General features: G+C 35.5%; 1 protein-coding gene across 7 annotated transcripts in view; it reads left to right on the forward strand.

Annotated features, from left to right (window-relative positions):
* CLASP1 (cytoplasmic linker associated protein 1) overlaps positions 1-22,681 on the forward strand; it is a 224,198-nt gene that overhangs the window by 163,665 nt on the left and 37,852 nt on the right. For 6 of the 7 annotated variants that reach the window (XM_058195472.1, XM_058195491.1, XM_058195454.1 and 3 more), the window contains 8 exons: positions 4,003-4,106; positions 9,354-9,377; positions 12,040-12,284; positions 14,526-14,589; positions 15,279-15,442; positions 16,005-16,083; positions 16,323-16,466; positions 22,518-22,661. In XM_058195472.1, coding sequence (XP_058051455.1) covers positions 4,003-4,106; positions 9,354-9,377; positions 12,040-12,284; positions 14,526-14,589; positions 15,279-15,442; positions 16,005-16,083; positions 16,323-16,466; positions 22,518-22,661 — 968 coding nt within the window. The remainder of the gene's footprint in view (positions 1-4,002; positions 4,107-9,353; positions 9,378-12,039; positions 12,285-14,525; positions 14,590-15,278; positions 15,443-16,004; positions 16,084-16,322; positions 16,467-22,517; positions 22,662-22,681) is intronic. The other variant, XM_058195447.1, reaches the window with a different exon arrangement.

The following is a 22,681-nucleotide window of genomic DNA, read 5'->3' on the forward strand; positions in this document are numbered from 1 at the left end:
GAAATTTGAGTATTTCAGTTTGGTTAGAGTAAGCTGAAGTAAGATTTTCACCTTTTATAGAAGAACTTTTTTTTTGCTGCCAAATTTATTTTTCAGAAAAATGTTCTTTTAGAGAGGGGCTATCAGTAATCAAACTGGGATGCAAATATACTTTTACTTACATTTGGACTTGTCAAATGATTATTCTGTACAGTATTAAATCAAGATGTAATCTAGTCAAGTTTATTGTTTTTTTAAAAAAAAACATTGTTTTTTTAAAAAACAATAACTGCATATTTATGATAGATTCCTTTCCCATTGTTCCAAAAATTACTAAGTTCTCATGCCCCAAAACTAGTCAAGTAATATTCATAGGATGTCATCCTAGGAAGTGTGACTAGGTTCTTGATACAGTGATAACACTGACTTGCAATGTCTGTGAGCAAAACCTACAGTCTCACATGCTCACATGTTTTTAATGTAACAACATTGCAGTTTGTATATGTATAATGAATATGTAGGTGTATACATTCCCCCACCTCCATGGTAGAAATCCAGTCTTACTTTAATTCTTTTCAAAAATGTTATTAGTGATAATTCTGCAAGATTTAAGGGCAGTGAAATTCCATTTCAGTTGAGATTGGGACTAAAGGATTGAAAAATTGAGTTATCCTATGATTGATTGCATCTTTGAAATGACCTGCTCAGTTTGTTCAGTAGAGAACTGCAATATATTTTCATAATGTGCAAATACTTACTGGGCCTTAAGATACTATGCTGAATGAACAAAATGACATGGCAAAACATCTGAATTCTCATATTCATTATCATTATTTCACCAAATCCTCCTGCTTGGAGCAAAGCTGATGTTTGAAACAGGCATCTGTGCTGCTTCAGCAACTACATGCATTAAAAAAGGAGATAGTAATACGTATAGTTTTTCTTTCTCTGTAAACTTCATCAATTCCTTTTCAAAACAGGTTTTCATTAAAGACATTTAATTTTCGCATGTAATGTATTTTTTTTTAGAAAATGTGCTTGTTGTAAACTGTCTGATCTTAGTAAAATTTGAAAAATATCAAACTCTTTTAAGTGGTATTACCACAGTGCTCAAATGTGTTTAATTTTGCTTTCTTCACATTAGCAGCAGTAATTGTTCACAAAGTTGATCTGATCTTGTTCCCTTTAGTGGAAATTTAATACAATAAAGTTAAATGGAATTTTTGTCTGCAAAGGCTTAAAATCTGTTCATAAATAATATTTCCCAGTGATATTTTTCTGTTTCTAGGTTTTTATATTGATTGTTGTTGTCATTTTCTCCAATTGATACTGAAAGACATTTCTGTGCATTAGAGTTGAAATCGTAACACTGCTTAAATAAATGTTATTTTTTTAATTAGAGTGCCCTTTAAATAGTTACATTCACTTTCCTAACATAAAACGTGTATTTGCTGGTAGCAACAAATGATGATTTGTACATTCATCCTCTAGCATAGCTGGATACCATACTATGAGTGAAGTCGAGTTTAGTGGGGCTACAAATGGAAGGGACTTAGCAAAATAAATAAATAAATACATGGAATAATCTAATTCTTTATTATATTCACAATATTAATTGGACACCATTGAACAGATCTTTTGAAGTGCAGGGGAAGCATATTTCCCTTTATATCAGTTATATGCAGCTAATTGCCTTCATTGGAATGACTATTTTAAAACCTCCCACAATTAAGTCTTTGGAGTTCACTGATGAAGAAGGAAAAATGGCAGTTGTGTACAGTTTAAGCAACACTAGTCAGGACAATTCTTTTAAAAAAGATTATTGGTAAATCAATCTGTTGATGGATTATTGAAAAATGCACATTTATTCTAATACTGCATTACTTTTCCAATATAATAGTATTTTCCAATCTTGGCAACTTTAAGATACACAGACTGCTAGGGGATTCTAGGAGTTGATGTCAACATGTCTTAAAGTTGCCAAGGTTGGGAAATGCTTTCATATAGTATACTTACAAAAACCATAATTTAATCTTTAGACTTAAGAAAATAAAATAATGACTTTAAAAACACAAATTAATAAATCTGAAACAATTTTAATGAGCTAAAAATTAATATTGTTTTTTAAAGTATAACATTTATCTGTATCTATACTAAGAGATTGGAGGGGGAAATCTTAAAATTATTTGATGGTCCATGAAGATTTATTCATCTTCTAAATATAATGGGAATAGGGTGTAGAGTATTTTTTTAGAAAATGTGCTTGTTGTAAACTGTCTGATCTTAGTAAAATTTGAAAAATATCAAACTCTTTTAAGTGGTATTACCACAGTGCTCAAATGTGTTTAATTTTGCTTTCTTCACATTAGCAGCAGTAATTGTTCACAAAGTTGATCTGATCTTGTTCCCTTTAGTGGAAATTTAATACAATAAAGTTAAATGGAATTTTTGTCTGCAAAGGCTTAAAATCTGTTCATAAATAATATTTCCCAGTGATATTTTTCTGTTTCTAGGTTTTTATATTGATTGTTGTTGTCATTTTCTCCAATTGATACTGAAAGACATTTCTGTGCATTAGAGTTGAAATCGTAACACTGCTTAAATAAATGTTATTTTTTTAATTAGAGTGCCCTTTAAATAGTTACATTCACTTTCCTAACATAAAACGTGTATTTGCTGGTAGCAACAAATGATGATTTGTACATTCATCCTCTAGCATAGCTGGATACCATACTATGAGTGAAGTCGAGTTTAGTGGGGCTACAAATGGAAGGGACTTAGCAAAATAAATAAATAAATACATGGAATAATCTAATTCTTTATTATATTCACAATATTAATTGGACACCATTGAACAGATCTTTTGAAGTGCAGGGGAAGCATATTTCCCTTTATATCAGTTATATGCAGCTAATTGCCTTCATTGGAATGACTATTTTAAAACCTCCCACAATTAAGTCTTTGGAGTTCACTGATGAAGAAGGAAAAATGGCAGTTGTGTACAGTTTAAGCAACACTAGTCAGGACAATTCTTTTAAAAAAGATTATTGGTAAATCAATCTGTTGATGGATTATTGAAAAATGCACATTTATTCTAATACTGCATTACTTTTCCAATATAATAGTATTTTCCAATCTTGGCAACTTTAAGATACACAGACTGCTAGGGGATTCTAGGAGTTGATGTCAACATGTCTTAAAGTTGCCAAGGTTGGGAAATGCTTTCATATAGTATACTTACAAAAACCATAATTTAATCTTTAGACTTAAGAAAATAAAATAATGACTTTAAAAACACAAATTAATAAATCTGAAACAATTTTAATGAGCTAAAAATTAATATTGTTTTTTAAAGTATAACATTTATCTGTATCTATACTAAGAGATTGGAGGGGGAAATCTTAAAATTATTTGATGGTCCATGAAGATTTATTCATCTTCTAAATATAATGGGAATAGGGTGTAGAGTATTTTTTTTTAAAAAAAAATCCTCACTTTTAATTTTTTTGTTGATCAGTTGTACAAATTGCTTGAGCCTTACTTTTGATTTTTGGTTCTGTTTTCACTAAACTTTAACCAGCAAGTATACAAATACACAACTATCAGAATAATTGGAACTATTCAGATTAAGACTTGAATAAGCATAAAATAAGACTTGAATATACATAAAATACTATCGCAAAACTTAGAAGTAAATTAAGGAATTAAGAATATATTACTGCAAGTTTCTTACTAAGTTGAAGAGCTTCACCCCATAGTGCTTACATTTCCTCATTTGAAAAATGGAGAATATGTAAAAGTAGTTACATTTAACCATTATTATAAAAGAGTTTAAATAACAGTCCCCCTCCTGTCCCTCTTTTCTAACCATATACACAGAATTTGTTTGACTTTCTATTATAGCCTCATAGTAACTCCTAAAACTTGGACCCAATAACAATTAAAGCAGCCAATGGCCTTATTAATATTCCAAAGGGCTGTGAACTTATGTAATGATGACTTTCACTCTTGTCTTTTGTGCAGAACGGTTTGGGCTTAGCCAGTCAGGCAGGTTGCCTGTCTCAATGAATGCAATGCGAGTTCTGAGTACAAGCACAGATCTGGAGACTGCTGTGGCAGATGCATTGGTAAGAGGGAAAGCACAACATGTTACCAACTCCAGAAAGTTACTTGAAGTTGCTTTCTGTACGTACATTTTCCTCTTCTTAATTTTATGTGTGTTCTTATTAAATGAGCCTATACTGTATGTGTACATGTGACTCTGCCTAAATCTTTCTTTAGAGTTTGGGAAGATGTGAGGAAAGGGGTTTTTAATGCATAATTGCATTGTGAAGAGTTAAATTGTTGATATTAGTGCAATGAAATGTAGAAGATGAGTTTCACAGTCTGATCCTAATCTTTTATTTGTGGAAATAAATCTTAACTGTTGCTGTTCATTATCTTTCAAGTAAATGCATTATAAATAGTGAAACCATCTGTGTCAAATGCTTATGAATGCCACTATAGTTATTTTATGAAGTGAATTGAACACTAAGTTGTGAATAATACTTATACTGGATGTGTTAGTGTGTGCAATATGTTTGCTTCATGTTCCACAAATGTGCTTTATTTTTATTCATTTGTCCATTTTGGAGAGTTAAAATTTATAGTTGAAATGTCTGTTGAGAATAAATTGCATTGTCCTACCGTAGGGAAAGTTTGTTCAGGTTGTCTTGACAAAGGCTTCTGTCGTTAATTCTAGAGGTTTCTGATCAGAGTCACTTAATTATTAATTACCATTAACAATAATTAATAATAATTAGATTATGGGTTGATGGATCTACACCTGTTGGTTGGTCTTTGGATGACTAGCAGTAATAACACACATTTCTGATTCTTAGTTATGTAGCAGTAAAAGGAATACTATTCCAGCCATCCCTTTTCAGTTCTGAAATTCTATTAAATATAAAAAAGTTTACAGTAACAAAGGCTTATGTAAAAAAATAAATAAGGTGAACTAAAACATATTCCTGGATTTAAACTTCCTTAAAATTATGTACTTTAATATTTTCAAATTCTCTTGTACTCTTGAAATTAAGAGTCTACTAAAAAGCATATATATATATATAAATTTTTATAAATAAATATAACAGATTGCATCACTGCATCTCTGACTGCAAGTAATTCTATGAAATAGGTTGTTAAGGTCATATTTACTGAAAGCTACTTTTGACATTTTGTTGTTACTCCCAAATGCTGGAGATCCAGAGTGGCAGAAAATATTTGTGAGGCTTTTAGCTCTATGAACTATGAGTTACAAGATAATGTATGAATAGCATGTATTGTCTCTAAATATGTATAATACAGTGCAATTGACACCTGCATTCTCATCCACTGGATGATCTATAAATTCTCTAGTAATCTGGACGTTTACAAATTACTTGGAAGCACATGCTACATGCATATTTTTGACATTGTTTTATAGCAGAAAAAAAAAACTTCCTTTCCAACTCTCTCTTTGTTTTTCTGCTGAATCCAGGCTTGTATTATTTTTCTTCTAGTAGCACTATTCATAAAGACCTAATATGTAATGGATTTGCAAACTAAGAACTAAAAAGTAATCAAAATTTAAAATTGAAGCCACTTGACTGATAAATGTTTAGTTTCTGATTTGATAAAATGAGGTTTACTGGATAAAATTATCTTAATTATAAAATGATGCCCAGGATTTTATTAAATATAAGATAAGTTTGTCCAGGAATATATGATTAATGTAGTTACATAAATCACATACTGATGAAGATCCCATTCATAGTCATGTGAAGCAATATTCCAAACAACTACAGTTCCAGTTCTTTTTCATCAAAACTGCCATAGAATTTACATGTGGAATTTTGGGAATGAGATGGTAGATTGGGGAGTTTATTGTTGATACTCTGATTCAAGTGACTTGAACTTGGATAAGTTGGATATGGGGTCTGGAAGAAATGAAAGCCTGCTGTCCTCAGTGTTGGTAAATGTGGCTTTCATCTGACTTATCTTGGCCATAAACTTCAAAGAAAAAAAATCCTTTACCTGAGATACATTTCAGCACTGATTTTAGAAGGAAGGTTATAATTCTAGCTCCTGTAACTAGAATTTTCCTTGAGTCTTTTCTACCTACTGATAACCATGTATGAAATCATCCATTGGACCAATAGTCGTCTTCTTTTGCTTCTTGAAGATATAATTTAAATAACAACGACAACAAATTTTTATATAATTTTATAAATAAATATAACAGATTGCATCACTGCATCTCTGACTGCAAGTAATTCTATGAAATAGGTTGTTAAGGTCATATTTACTGAAAGCTACTTTTGACATTTTGTTGTTACTCCCAAATGCTGGAGATCCAGAGTGGCAGAAAATATTTGTGAGGCTTTTAGCTCTATGAACTATGAGTTACAAGATAATGTATGAATAGCATGTATTGTCTCTAAATATGTATAATACAGTGCAATTGACACCTGCATTCTCATCCACTGGATGATCTATAAATTCTCTAGTAATCTGGACGTTTACAAATTACTTGGAAGCACATGCTACATGCATATTTTTGACATTGTTTTATAGCAGAAAAAAAAAACTTCCTTTCCAACTCTCTCTTTGTTTTTCTGCTGAATCCAGGCTTGTATTATTTTTCTTCTAGTAGCACTATTCATAAAGACCTAATATGTAATGGATTTGCAAACTAAGAACTAAAAAGTAATCAAAATTTAAAATTGAGCCACTTGACTGATAAATGTTTAGTTTCTGATTTGATAAAATGAGGTTTACTGGATAAAATTATCTTAATTATAAAATGATGCCCAGGATTTTATTAAATATAAGATAAGTTTGTCCAGGAATATATGATTAATGTAGTTACATAAATCACATACTGATGAAGATCCCATTCATAGTCATGTGAAGCAATATTCCAAACAACTACAGTTCCAGTTCTTTTTCATCAAAACTGCCATAGAATTTACATGTGGAATTTTGGGAATGAGATGGTAGATTGGGGAGTTTATTGTTGATACTCTGATTCAAGTGACTTGAACTTGGATAAGTTGGATATGGGGTCTGGAAGAAATGAAAGCCTGCTGTCCTCAGTGTTGGTAAATGTGGCTTTCATCTGACTTATCTTGGCCATAAACTTCAAAGAAAAAAAATCCTTTACCTGAGATACATTTCAGCACTGATTTTAGAAGGAAGGTTATAATTCTAGCTCCTGTAACTAGAATTTTCCTCGAGTCTTTTCTACCTACTGATAACCATGTATGAAATCATCCATTGGACCAATAGTCGTCTTCTTTTGCTTCTTGAAGATATAATTTAAATAACAACGACAACAAATTTTTATATAATTTTGAATGATAGCAAATACCTTAGGATAGAGAACTGAACTTTTGGTCCTGAAATGTTGCATTCGTACAATTGCACACAACTCCTCCGTTAGCAAAAATTGTGACTATTTTAGAAATTTCACTATAGTACAGTGTTTAACTGTTTTCCATTTCACAATTGTAGAAAATGTAATTGACTGTTTTCAGCAATCCCACTCTAAGAGGTTCCAAAAGGGGATGAAGAATGCACCCTTTGCCCCTGTGTTCTAGCTTTCATTGATCAGAACTATTTAAATCAGTGGCCCTCAACCTTTTTGGATTGGTGGCCTGATAGGGGGGAGAGGGGAACAGGACCACATGAGCGGCAGACCAACGTGAGCATATGTAACTTGACTTATGCGAGCGTTGGGCCGGTGCGCAAGTACAGCTTGACCTGTGCAAATTGAGTTGCCCAGGCGTGTGCAGCAAGCCAGCCCGCTGCTTACGAAAGTTGAGGTGTGCACACGTGTGCATCAATCCACCACTCGTGCATCCTGGTTGCAAATAGGCCACAGCCCAATAGTAGGCTGCGGCCCAGGGGTTGGAGATAGTCATCATTTTAATTTGTAGTATTTGCCTTATTTTAATCAAATTTTAACTAGTGTGATGAGCATATTTGGCTAATTTCACTTACAAAGAGGCAAACTATGGTTGAGAAATTCACGTAAGGATATACTTAATGATGTTTTGTTATTTTTTTTATAAACTCTCTTAAAAATTCACAAGTTTCTAAAATGTGATATGTAAAAAAAATTGTCCATGTCTTTTCAGAACTTAGCTTCTTTTGCCCTGTGTTGTTGACATCACCATCAACAGTCCTTTAACTTTCTTCAGCTGTTCTCTTGCCTATTTATCTTCACTTCTTGTATAAATATTCTAATAGCCTTAAAGGAATATTTCTCTCTTCTCTCCTTTGTTCTCCATCTTTGGATTCAAGATGCTTTGCTTCACAGTAAAAGCTTTATTTCTATTTAAAAAAAGATGCAAAACAAGTCCCTTCAGATCAAATTATCTGCCCTGGCCAAGACTGATTGTTGTGCCTGTAAAAAGAGATCAACTGAGCCTAGTCCAAGGAAGAGTTCTTTGATTCCTAGGTCACTGCAGAGAAAGACCTGTTGACAGGGAAACCAGATAAACTTTGAAATGAAGGGAATTTATTCAGTAGCAGCTGAATAAATTCAGTAGCTATACAAACTAAATTCTTGACCTTTATGGAGTATTTGATCATCATTAGTGACAAAAGAGCTCTTGGAGTTTAATTGCAGGAGGTGAGGGAATATTTCCAGTCTTGGGAATTGGTTTCTATTACAGTAAACTGTCCTCAAATGACACCTAGTAGGTAAATAATAACTATGTTAGAACTCTTTTTTTCCCCCTGAGAGTACTATATAGACATCAGCGTGACATGAAACAGATACAAAGTATAGCTTGGAAAGTAAGTCATCAGTTTAGACACTGCAATTGCTGGAAACTAACAAGACAGTTTCTCAATGATTTGAGGCCAGAAACATGCAGGTGTGGTGCAAACCCTAAAACAGGCTTCATACAAAGCATAACACTTGTGGGGAAGGGAATCCTAGCTTTTACCGTTATACAATGCATAAATCCATCCTAACCCTATCCACTCTGGACTGTACCCTCAGAAATACTAAGTAGTCCCCCAGCCCAGTGCGCCCCCCCCCCAGTATAGCCCATTTCTGGCATATTAGTGTTGCCTTTGGAAAGCCAGAATTCTAAATGCATATTACTTGTATGCATATATTTTTTGAAGTCCCTGGCTGTAGAAGATGAGAACAGAAGAATGCACAATTTGATGCATCTGTCTGAACTCATTTTTTATTTCTTAAAAGAAACTGACTGAATTTGTATTTTTAATTTGCTAAGACTCATTTGCTTGTATTTTTGTTGCAAAAAAAATGCCTGCAGAAGCTTCTGACATAATTCTCTATGCTTTTTCCTCACCCGTCAATATTTTCCTGCATACAGCTCTTAGGAGACTCCAGAAGCAAGGTACTAGTGCCATCCTGACATTTTTTTCTCCCTGCCTCTTTCTTTCCTTCCCTCCCTCCCTCCCATTTTTTTTTGCTTCCTCTGTTACAATATTATATAGGGCTGCAATTACGTTGATACCTTAATCCTATCCTTGCATCCTATCAAAATGCAGAACTTTGAGTGCCATCAATATGTTTAGTATATCTGTATATACTAAAATCAAGAAAACACAAATTCTGACATAAATAATATATTTATATCATAGTTGTCCAACCCAGGGCCACAGGTTGGACATGACTGATACAGACTTTTTGAAAATTATTCAGAAAATATGCAGGAGAATAGAAAAGATATGGAAATAGGCTTAGGAAGTTAATATATATTCTTTCTGGTAGCCACAGAAAAATATTTGACAATAAGACTCAAGTTCTCATTAGGACCATGCATAGCCTTCAAGAGAGGAGCTGCGTAATAGGTGGGAGCAAGTATGAAGCAATGTGGCTATATATTTAAGAAACCTGGGAGCAACTTATCAAACAGTTGTGTAAACCTGAAATGGGGCATGGCTATTTTACTGATTTGAAAAGAGGAGCTTTAAATCTGCTCTTTCATATTATAATGTACCTCTTTTGAAGAATTTGCATAGTTCCTCATAACTTAAAACATGCCTTGAGGGCATGAGCATCTTTGTCTGGCACTTACCTGGATTTTTGTTCAGAATGAACTGTAATTTAACATGATCAGAACGATTGTAGCTGAATTGTTTCATTTGCAGAAGTGGGGTGCTTCACGGGGTTAGGGAAGGCTCTGGGAACCCAATTCGTGCATGAAGACTTGCCATGGGTCAGAAGCCTCAGCCAGCTAGAGGGCTCACTAGTGCACAGAACCTGTGGGAGGCTGGGAGGCATCTGCCTTCTCCACACCTCATAATGCCTGGGAGGCCCAGTCTTCCTCCCCCGCCCCACTATACCCAGGAAATATAGGCCGCCTCCCCAGCCTGCACACCTGGGAAAGGCCCAACAGTGCACATAAACTGCTCTATTTTGCATTTTTCTGCAGCTGCTGGTAGCTACACCCAGCCAATGTGACATGCAGCCTTTCTACAGATGCCACCTTGTGCCATTCTGCAAGTGAGCACCAGCTCTCACAGAAAGACTCTCATTCTAGCCTCCCAAATGATTGTGCTAGCAAACGCATTTATTGGAAAGGCTATAAAGAGGCTCTTTTTAGTCTTCTACACAATCACATGAGCTGGCGCCATTCTCTTTCTACCCTAGGCTACAAAGCTAGTGAACATGATTATTCAGATTATCACCAGAGCTGGTGCCATTATCACATTAGCTCAAAAGGCTGCTTCTCCAAATCACACAATTTGGCATCTGCTTGCAGAATAGCATGAGACAATCTCTCTGGGAAGGCTGCATGTTGCATCAACTGGATGTTCCTGTCAGAAACTGCAGAAAAACTCAAAGGTGAGTGGGAAAAATTACATTTGCTGCTATCCCTATAACAAATTGAGATCTCCTGGGCATAGTACGGGTGTTAGCAACCCGTGGATCTCACCACTGGCTGGCCCTGCCCCTCGCCCTCCCAGTCACTCCTCGCCTGAGAAGGCAAGAGCAATGGTGGCAGATGGAGACTTGCTCCATATTCTAGAGCGGGAGTGAAGCGGCCCTGTACTTGCTTCTTCTGGCCCTTGTTGGTGCTGCACGCACTTTGGTTGCTTGGGGAGACGCACGACTTTCTCTCTGCTCCGAGACACTGGCCTGGCCCGGCTGCAGCTGATACACCACATCATAATGGTGTCTAGGAGGAGCAGGGGACGCCATCTCTCCCATTGTAAAGCACACTAAATTTAAATGTGCTGCACAAGGCGCTGCAAGAGCAGCAAGCTGGTCATGGAGGCAGCGAGAGCACCAGTGTCAGCACTCAACCGTCAAAGAGCCATTTGGACCCATTTCCCACAGAAAAGAAAACACCGGGAGCCACAAAACCTAGGTAGGCATGGCTGTGAGGGTGTCATGTGACTGGGTGAGAATGAGTGACGTCGAGTTGGCCACACCCATCCAGGTTTTACGGCTCCCGGTATTTTCTGTGGGAAAGGGGTCCAAATGGCTTTTTGAATGTTTAAGGTTGCAGACCCCTGGCATAGTAGGATGGCGAGCAGGCCCAGCTTCTAAGCCTGGAATAGATTTGTGCACATGATGGACCTGATGGGCAGCTGAGATAGGGAACTGCTGTGGTCAGTCCAAGAGCTGTGGTGGTGCAGTGATTAGAATACAGCACTGAATGCTACTTCTGCTGACTACCAGCTGCCTGCAGTTCGGCAGTTCAATTCTCACCGGCTCAGGGTTGGCTCAGCCTTCCATCCTTCAGAGGTCGATAAAAGGAGGACCCATAGTGTTGGGGGCAATATGCTGACATTGTAAACTGCTTAGGGAAGACTGTAAACACTGTGAAGTGGTATATGAGTCTTAAGTGCTGTTGCTTAGAGTGGGCTGATTGCCAAGCACTTAAATTTTCATTGTGGGGGCAATGGCTGCATCTTTGGGTAAGTCCCTTTGTTGAGCACTATCATAATTCAAATTGGTCACTGAATGAACAGTTATTAAGCTTTATTACTTTAGTGAAATTATTCAAAACTACTAAATCCAATATTTATTTCCCCCCTTCTGATCAGAAAAAACCAGTGAGAAGAAGGTATGAACCATATGGGATGTATTCTGATGATGATGCAAACAGCGATGCCTCCAGTGCTTGCTCAGAGCGGTCCTATGGTTCCCGCAATGGAGGCATCCCACACTACCTGCGACAGACAGAAGATGTAGCTGAGGTCTTAAACCACTGTGCTAGTTCCAACTGGTCTGAAAGGAAAGAGGGGTTAATTGGCTTGCAAAACCTATTGAAGAGCCAGAGGACATTAAGGTGAGTGCGTATTTCATTAGTAACTATTCGTTTATTTTGTACCTGTTCGTTATCAAGTCTTTAAAAGAGTTCCATAAATTATGAAATGTTTATGCTTCTTCTAAATTATCAATATTTTGTTTAATAATCCTTTAATAAGGTGTAAGGTATATTTTAGATAGCCAGCATTTTAAGGATGGGACTGTGTTTTTTGTTACTATCACCCATTATTGTTATTTTTGAATTCAACTTATAATTATGATGAACAATTGGAATTAATATCATTGCAGAATAGATTTTCTACTTAGTGATAGAGATACTGTAGGTGTTCAAAGCTGTTAATATAATTAGGAGTCTTTTTATCTTCTTTTTATCTTGAATAAATCAAGAAAATAGAAGATTTTGAAAAAGTTGAGCAGTGACTTAGAACAGGCTTTTTAAGCCTGTAATTCTATCCTGTTTATTAAATACAGGTAGTCCTTGATCTACAACAGTTTCATTTATTGACCGTTCAAAATTACAACGGCAATGAAAAAAGGGATTTTTGACCATTTTTCACACGACCGTTGTAGCATCCCCATAGTCATATGATTTACATTCACATGCTTGACAACTGACTCACATTTATGACAGTTGGAGCATCCCAGGATCATATGATCACATTCTGCAATCTTCCGATCAGCAAAATCAATGGGGAAACCAGATTCACTTAACGATCATGTTACTAAATTAACAGCCTCAGTGATTCACTTAACAAATGTGGCAAGAAAAGTCATAAAATGGGGCAGAACACCCTTAACAAATTTCTCACTTAGCAACATAAATTTAGGGGTCAATTGTGGCCGTATGTTAAGGACTACCTGTATAACAATGTATGGCTGGCAGCCTTGCATTAATGATTATTATTTTTATCCAGAAACATATCACACATAGATACTGACATACAGGCATCATGCTACTAAAGATATTTATTTTGGTATAGTGTTTGGTGTAAGGTTTTGATCTAAAAACCAGGAGATTGTGAGTTCTTAACCCATGTTAGGCATGAAAGCTGACTGGTTGACTTTAAAAATATAAAAATAAAAACCAAAGGAAAGAAATATTTTGAATATTTTCAAAGAAAGAAAATATATGTTTTGCATTCTCCCTTTGGAGCTCTCATCAGCATCTCTCAGTAATCAAAAATAAACAAGAGAGCAAAATATGTATCTAGAGTCAGGGTATCTGAATGAAAACAGGTTAAAGAAAGCCCAAGGAATATGTAGATTGTAATCTTCCTAATATACATATGAAACGGTATGCAAAGAGAATTATGTGACACTGCCCAAACTTCCCTGGTGGGGCCCCCAGTTTAGAAAAAGCTGAATTGTTGATTAAAGACTCTTTGACATTTAAGATAAACAGTTTAAGAAGTTTGAGAAGATTTATGAGAAATGATATAAAATGTTCAATGAACTCCAGTTCTATTATTCCTAATGAAACTACCACTTATAATTTCTTTGGCTCAGGGCAAGTATATTTGAAGTCCAAGACAGAGCATCCAAAAGAATTGAAATTTCTTGTTTTGTTCTTTTGTATTGCCATAAAACACGGTTGAATATATGCCAAGGGAGTGAGTTGGAGACCAGAAGTGCACTATCCAAAAATCAGTAGGAGAACATTTTAGTTCTCTAGAACTCTCTGTTTTAAGACTTCAAGGGGACAATCTTTCAGTTGTGTGTTTCTAGAAAAAAGATTGAACATAAGATTTTTACCTTCACTAAAGGGAAGGATATATATAAGAAGAACATACTGCAAGGCAGTTCAGTTTTTTATATTAATTAAAATTAAATTAATTAGCAAGACAGCAAAATATTTAAAGATGGAGGAACCAACCTTTTGGCTTGCCTGGGCTGCATTGAGTGAACATGAATTGTCTTGGCCCATACATAAAATATCCAATATAATTAATGTATATAAAACTCATAATATTGTTAAAAGTTTATGATCTTGCGGCATCACATTACCAGCTGTTCAGGATGAGATGCGGGCTGCGGATTGGACATGCCTGATTTATATTATACCACAAATGAAAAACTAAATATAGTCTCTTGACCTTATATTGAAGTCCCCTCATCTGTTGAGATTAGAATGGAGTTTCCTTGTCTATACTCATTTGCTGCTTTGGAAATAAATAATGGGTTTTGTATGTAAATTTGTGTTGCTACATTTTACCCACTTCTAATTTCTACAATAATTTGGGGGGGTTTTGTTTGGGTTTAGTCGTGTGGAGTTGAAAAGATTATGTGAAATCTTCACACGTATGTTTGCAGACCCCCACAGCAAGGTAAATTTTTAAATATATGCACCTTTTATGAACAATCCATAAATGTTGGAGGTTGGGTTATAAATAAATTATTGAATCAAAATGATAATCATAATATTTCAATTTTTGTGCTAAATAGTTGTTTAGTCTTTGCAGTTATCTGTGATGAATTACTGAGATATTTTTAAATTCCATAAGTAAGTCATGCAAGTAGGATATTATCTAAAGCAGAACATTTCATTGAAATGTAGCAAAAAAGATTATTTCAAAAAGATGTATTGCCTCAAGAATTTAACAGTTGACCTTGCATATTATAAAAACATCCTTTCATAAAGTTATCTTAAACTTTCTGTGAATGCAATTTATCTGAATGCAAGGGAAACTGCCTTAAAGCAATTTGCTTTGATTTTTTTATATCAGTTTACTAATGAATGGTTTGTTTTGTTGCATGGCCTGTTTTGCCGTGGAATTCACAACAGAGAGTAAGTGTATTTTCCTTCCTCCCCACTCCCACCACTTAATCTCATCTCTTTTATCTATTTAATATAAATCATCCAGTATACCCTGATACTTCACAGTATTAACATGGATGTCAAAATCATCCCTATTAATGCAGGTTTTGTTTGCCTTTGATTTTCATCATTTTTGTGTTAATCACGATGTTAATAATGATGTAAATCATGATTTCCTCTGTCTCTTTTAACTTAAAGGTTTTCAGCATGTTTCTTGAAACTTTGGTAGACTTCATCATTATTCACAAAGATGATTTGCAGGACTGGCTCTTTGTTCTTCTGACACAGTTACTGAAGAAGATGGGTGCTGACCTGCTGGGATCAGTGCAGGCCAAAGTGCAGAAAGCTCTGGATGTAACAAGGTAGTGTACCTGCCAAGTAACTGGGGATAAGTTGATGATGTTTTTTTATATAATGCAAAACCAGCTTTCTCAAACTTAGTTCCCTGCAGATATGATGGATTGCAATGTTCATCATCTCCAGATAGAAAGCTTTTATTTACTGTCTCATAGATTGAATCTGTTAAGTTACAACCATGAGCCTCTCATCTGATACAACTATCCTGAGGGAAATTGGAAGAATTTATTTCTTCATTTAAATCCCATATCAAAATTAGACTTAACTAAGAATATATAAAAGTAAAGACTTTGAAGTAAACTAAGTGCAAAACTGAATATCTACCCTTGGGTTACTTTCATTAATTGGACCCTTTATCTGTCCTCCTTGTGGCTTAAGAAGATACATAGTTATTCAGAAAGTCAACTGAAGTCTTGGGGGGGGGGAGGATATTTATTTTTATTTCTTAGACTGTGACATGCAGCTATTCTATATTTCATGTTTGTCCATCTGAGGAAAACACTACTTATATTTAAATCTTGGAACTTGTTTTTATGGTCTCTCTTCCCTTTTCCCTTTCCATTATAGAGATTCTTTTCCATTTGACCAACAATTTAATATTTTGATGAGGTTTATCGTAGATCAGACCCAAACACCAAATCTTAAGGTAGGTTAAGGTGCTTGCACTTCTATTGGGAAATGATGTCTGAGAGTAAAGTCAAGCATAATGCTTAAATATAGATAACTGGGACAAATACATTTTTCCTTGGTTATATGTTAAGGGTTTTCAGAAGATCTAGAGATGGCTGTTTTGCAGCAAGTAATGGGCTTGAGAAAAGGTTTTGAGCTTTGAAATTGGTTGTGTTATCTTTATTTACAAAATGTATTCTATTCTATTCTATTCAGGTAAAAGTGGCAATATTAAAATACATTGAATCCTTGGCTAGACAAATGGATCCTACAGATTTTGTAAACTCCAGTGAGGCTAAACTTGCAGTTTCTAGGATAATTACCTGGACAACAGAACCAAAGAGCTCAGATGTAAGAAAGGTGAGTCAAAGCAATGGGAGGCAATAATTGGTGGAACTTGTATAAATTCATTAAAAAAATTAAGATTATACTGTATCAGATCGATAAATTCATTCAGTTGTATTCAAAATGTGCTTTTGCTGGATGAAAACATTCCTTCCTTTCAGAGAAGCCGTTCACTCCAACCAGATATTACATTAGTGTAATAATTTGCATTGATTCCCCTCCCTGTAGTCTTCTTTGTCATTTCTTTTCCCCTTTTTTGGGATCAATGGGTAAATTTTCACATAGTGTGGAAGGGCATGCTAAAGAATGCAGAGTGAGACTTTGCAATTGGTGGAAGTATTTGAGTGGAACTCAGGGAAAATTCATTCTCTGAAATTAAATTAGAGATGGATAACTTTTGTGGGCAAAAGCCTTGTTCAGGAAAATAATCAAGAGCCAAATTATGTTTTGGCTGAAAATAAAACTTGGACAAAGCACACCTTGTTTCTCTTTCTCTTTCCTTTATCATAATCAAAATTGAAAGATATTCTTTTATTTCTCTGAAATTTTGCATGTATTCCAAGTGTGCATGAGATGCTCTCATGAAAATAGAAATGCATATCATTCTTTCAAGTGAGGGCATTTCAAGCACACACAAAAAGAAATTTTCTTTCATCTCTATCCATGTATGCATTCACATGCATCTTTATGTATCTTCCCCATCCACAGACTTTACTAGAACATGTAGGGAGCAAGGTTTCAGATGAGAAGTAGTAGGATGGAAAGGATTTGCTAGCCAAAAATTCCAACTAATGGCTTAAATAAATAAAAAGTTTTGTAGACCAAGAAATTTTTTTCCTATTCTTAAAATATAACAAGGTGAGAATTCTGTTGAAGGGGTGGTAGTAACCCTGTACAGACATTACAGTATCCCTCAAAGCACTTTCACAAAAACCATGTACTACTGCACCACTCCACTTCTATTCAGTGAAGCACTCGTGCCATCATTTTGTTTGGTAACAGTAGTTTCTGCTAACGACCTTCCTCAACTCTGAAGTAGACCATTGAGTAACTGGAGGTTATTCACAGTGCTGAGACTGTGCAATAAATCTCTGTGAAGCAAAGCATGTACCTCATAAGGGCAAACTTCCACAATCATAGATACACATACACAGTGAGAAGTAGAGAAATCAGTTACCCATGAGTTCCTCAGTCAGTTTTTCAGTTTACTTACTAGTTCCTCTGTGAGGAAAAGTTAATAATACTGGTATCAAGTTTCAGATTTGCTTTCTCTCCCTCAACATTCATGTTAATGTGGTCGGTGAAGTTCCCAGCTGTGCCATGAGGTGTCATCTTTGTCATGCATGTCAAAAAGAACATCACCTTGGAAATTTTTTAGAGTAAGTCAACAACATTCTAAAATGGGTGTCAAACACAAGGTCCCGGGTCGCATCTGGCCTGTGATGTGGACAAATCCATCCCTTGGGGCTGTCCTGGAAAATGTAAGGGGCTGGCCAATGTGGCTTCAGCTTGGTCTACCCAGTGTGAAGAGGAAACATCGAGCCGGGGTGGGTTCGGCCCGGTCTACCCAGTGCAAAGAGGAAACATGCCAACAGTTTGGGGAGTGGTGTCAAGCTGACAACGCCTACCCAGTCGGCCACACCCAGTAAATGGTGTCAAGCTGGCCACACCTGCCCGGCCCCCAAGGTCAACCACAGGCCTGATGCAGCCCTCAATGAAATTGAGTTTGACACCCTTGCTCTAAACGGAAGCAAATGACGAGCTGTGTGCAAGGAATATAAATCCATTCCCCACTGTCCTGTCAGAGCTGAAGAAGCTTCTTGGATGAGAAGTTAAATGTCTTTAAAGAAAAAACAAGAACATCCAGTTGCCTCCTGAAAAAGCACCTTTGCGACAACTATGACCCAGATGACTGAGAATCTCTATAGATTTTTAGAGTTAGCGTTAAACTTATGTAGATGGAAATATAAGCTTGTGATGTTGAAGAGGAGAAGACGGATCATAGGAAGCCTATTGAAATAGAAAGATGAAGCTGATCAAAAAACAGAAATGAAATGAATCTTGACAATAGGCAACAACATATAATGATTAAATGGCAGGGGATTAATTATATAGCATTCTAAATATCCATTTTGGAATGGGAGCTACTGCATTGAATTTGTTGAGTAAAGTCATAACATTGAAAATTGTTTACCGTGAAACAAAGCATCATTAAATAGACAATAAGGAGTTTGATATTTCTTCAATATAACAATATGACTAATGGGTTCAGTGCACAAAAAAGAGAAATAATTAACATTGGGTTTATGTGCTCTTCTTTTATTCCTTCTTTTCTACAAATTGTCTTTATGCTAATTATGATGCAGAAGGATGCATAGTATGATTCTTGGCAGTGGATATTGCTGATATAGTTGTCTTTTGAACATATTTTATAAAGCTACTTCTTAGCCAGTTGACTTGAACAGTCATATTATTATTTAAAGACAGTTTAGATCTGGAGATAGACTAGAATTAACTCAAGCAATCAACAAGCGGACACATTTAAAAGGATTTGTATGTTTTCTTTTTTCTTCAAGGTAAAAATATGATAGAAATTTGCAGAAGCATTAACAATATGGGAAAAATAATATTATTTATTATTCATCTAATGCTGGAGGGCAAAAAGTATGATCTATGAGCTGCATGCTTTCCACCACTACTGTATTTATTGGATCCTTAAACCAATGTTTCTTTCATGATAGTGATAGTAGTCAGAGAATACCTTTACTGTACACGGTAAACCAGGAGAGAGGCTAATTCTGTCCCTTTCCACCATATCGAGAGACGATGGGAAAAGATCTTTTCTCTAAACCTTTATTCCAGGTTCCAAAACAAGAAGTTCTGTCAAAAGCAACTTCCAGTGCTTGTTACATAGAAAAACAGTATAAAAACATCTTTTAGATCATACAGCTAGGTGTTTCCGTCATTGTTAGGTAAGCAAATGCCTACTGTGCTGATGACCCACTTTTAAAGCACTATCATCATCACCACCACCACCACCCCAAAATTAAAACTTTCTGTTTGGTATTTTAACATGCCAATATCACCTAGAATTTTAATGTTTGTTCACAAGTCAATCGTCATTTTAAAAAACATGTTTAATTTCTCAGAGTGTAGTTTACAAAAATAGGTTGAATGTTGCTCAACAGTATAGAGATCAAAAATTACTTTCGCATACAATGCATCATTATTAGTGCTATTGCAGTGAAAGGCTTCCTAATTTGCTACTTTGCAGATTTGCTATTATTTGACTGCATCAGGCTTTAACCATATGCACATATCTATTTAGAAGCGGGTGGTACCAAAAAGATGAGACCAACTTCTGATGGTTCATTTAGACCAGGGGTATCAAATTCGAGTCTTATCACAACTTTTTTCCCTTCACTAAATCTGGGTGGGCATGGCCAGCGCATGACTCATCCGGGCCGCTGACACCCCTGACTTAGACACAATAGCACCTGTATCATAAGTACAGTGTTGGAGGTAGAACTGGCTTGCCTTAAGTTTTAAGTTTTGTTTATCAGTTTTCAAAAAGGCTGAGTAAGGAAATAAATAACTAAAAATAAAGTTACAGCTATTGAATTCTATATGAGTAACAGAGGAATTGTAAAATTTACATCTACAAATTGTAAAAGTCATTATAGTACAGGTTGGAAAAAAATAAAGAGTTACAAAACTTAGTAATGGCCACCCACTTCCATTTTTGTGACATTAGTTCCACGCTGGAAAAGCATCTCTGCTTTATAAGTGCAACTTCTGCAAGAAACTAAACATAAATGTTTCTGCAACAGTGAAAGTCAGTGAAAATCTTGTGCTTGGTTCTAATAAATAATATTCCATTTCCTATTTGTTGAACTCAGACCATGCATAGTTGGGTAGGTGAGGATATGCCAGCTAAACCAGCAGCAGCCTCGTCAGGTCCTGGTGAAGGAAACTTGGAAGAAAAGTGTAAACAGGTAGACTAAAAGTAGCATACACTAATCATAAGATATTAGTCTGTGTTTGCAGTCCAAAATTCTAATCTAGCTTAGATTTGTGGGGGGAAAAGGTTGGGGGGAGGATTTTCTTTAAAAATGCAGTGATGTGTGATAACCTCACGTGTGTATCTTTCACTCTGGTTTGAATTAGATTAAATGAGTATTATCTGAGGTGTCTGCAGCTAGTTGCAGTCTCATATGAATTCATATCCCAAGGTGGATGAAAAATAACGGAAAGCTTTCAATTCAATATTTGCGTGCCTGCTGTTCCATTAACATGCAATATTCCTGTCCTTTAGGTTCTTACTTAATACAGCTCTTCCCTGTTACAGGACAAAAAGTCAAAGGACCTTTATTTATACACAATGACAACTTGGGGTTGTACTGAAGTGCTTATGCGCCCTTTTCCTTTGGCATTTGTGGAATGTCATTACAGTCACCCCTTTTGTTGATAAATTTTTGGATTTTAATAGATGTTATTGGAAGATTTCTGAGGGAAACAAAATTGTAACAGCAATGGGCAGAATCAGTTTAAGAACCAATAAGGCAGCTGAAAAAGTACAAAGGATAGTATAAAAAGTATAAAGGAACTATGGTTGCACTGTAGCCCAAACTGAATCCGCTTGAATTGGGAAGGTACAAAATAGAACTAGATACACAGAATTGGATCTCTTGCTTGGTTGCTGTACTGACTTGCATGTAGATGTCCCTAACTAAACTAAAATTCCCATGCTTGGATCCGCATGATTTTTCTGATTGTTCATATAGCTATTTTTCTTCATTTTGTTATCCATTCTTTTCTTGGACTTGACTTGAAATAATATTTTCTGTTCAAAGAATGTTCTTTTAATGAATGTTCCCACATTTCTGTAGGGCAAGATGAGTATGACCATATGTGGCTTATTTTTCACTTTCTGAGTTCTGCGCAAACAGATTTCCCATCTAGTTAGAAGTACACTGATTTGAGGAAGAAGGAGATGCCAGCTGGAACTATATAATGTTCTTCTTCACTTACAGTATTTAATTTTGAAGGAACAGTGCTTATTCTAGTGGAAAGGATAATAAATAGTTCAAAGGCTGAATTTCAGTCATAATTGATAGATTAAACCTCAGGCAGCCTCTTTAGCCTCTAACAAGTCATAATGGATATTTTTTTCAAGGCAAACATTACAAGAAAGCACACAGAAACTGAATGAAATTTAGTTGTACTTTTTCTTATACACACACACACACACACACACACACACACACACACACACACAGACACTAGAAGTTAATAATGCAACCCTATATATGTTTATTAAGAGCCAGTCTGGTGTAGTGATTAAGTTACCAGGCTAGAAATCAGGAGACTGACTTCTAGTCTCATTTTAAAGATAGGTAGAAAGATAGGACTAGATACACACACACACACACACACACACACACACACGGGGTGGGGAGAGAGCATTTTCTGCAGGTACTAGCTTGAACTGGAATAGCTAATGGATTTATAAAAATAAATTGACTTACTGAATAGTTGAGATCAGTTATTTAAGTTCATGAATGAATGCATATTATTAATGAATCATGTATCACCAATTCTGAAGTATGAAGTATATGATGTGGAAGTCTGGAATCAGCTTGTTAACTGGATAATTTAATTTTCAAAGCTGTGTTAGCACAGTGTGTCTTTTTTTTTTTACAAAAACTTTTTGAACCTGTATGTATTTGTAGTTATTTGATACAGGACAATGAATTATATGTACTTTTTGTTGGACTCTTATATGTAGGTTTGTATTCTTAATTTGCAGTTTACAGAAAATGCAACTGGACATTTCATTATGTGAGAAGTGTTTTGCTTTGTTTCTTTTTTCTTTTTCTTTTTTTACTGTAGTGACTTGATTTCAGCAGTACTTCCCTGTCGTGTATTTGGAATGTGTGATATTACGGGTAAAATGAATGTACTTAACTGCGATCTGGATATTGTGATATGTCCCAGTAATGCTTAACAATTTTTTTAAAAAAAACTCTGCTGTGATTCTGACTTTCTTCTTCTTTTTACTTCTAGGCAGCACAAATAGTCCTGATCTCTCTGTTCGAACTGAACACTCCCGAGTTTACCATGTTACTTGGTGCCTTGCCAAAAACATTCCAGGATGGTGCTACCAGACTATTACATAACCACCTCAAGAACTCCAGCAACACTAGTGTGGTAAGATAAGATTATTTTTC

The sequence above is a fragment of the Ahaetulla prasina genome, chromosome 1 (genome assembly GCF_028640845.1).
Source record: "Ahaetulla prasina isolate Xishuangbanna chromosome 1, ASM2864084v1, whole genome shotgun sequence".
Classification (NCBI taxonomy): domain Eukaryota; kingdom Metazoa; phylum Chordata; class Lepidosauria; order Squamata; family Colubridae; genus Ahaetulla; species Ahaetulla prasina.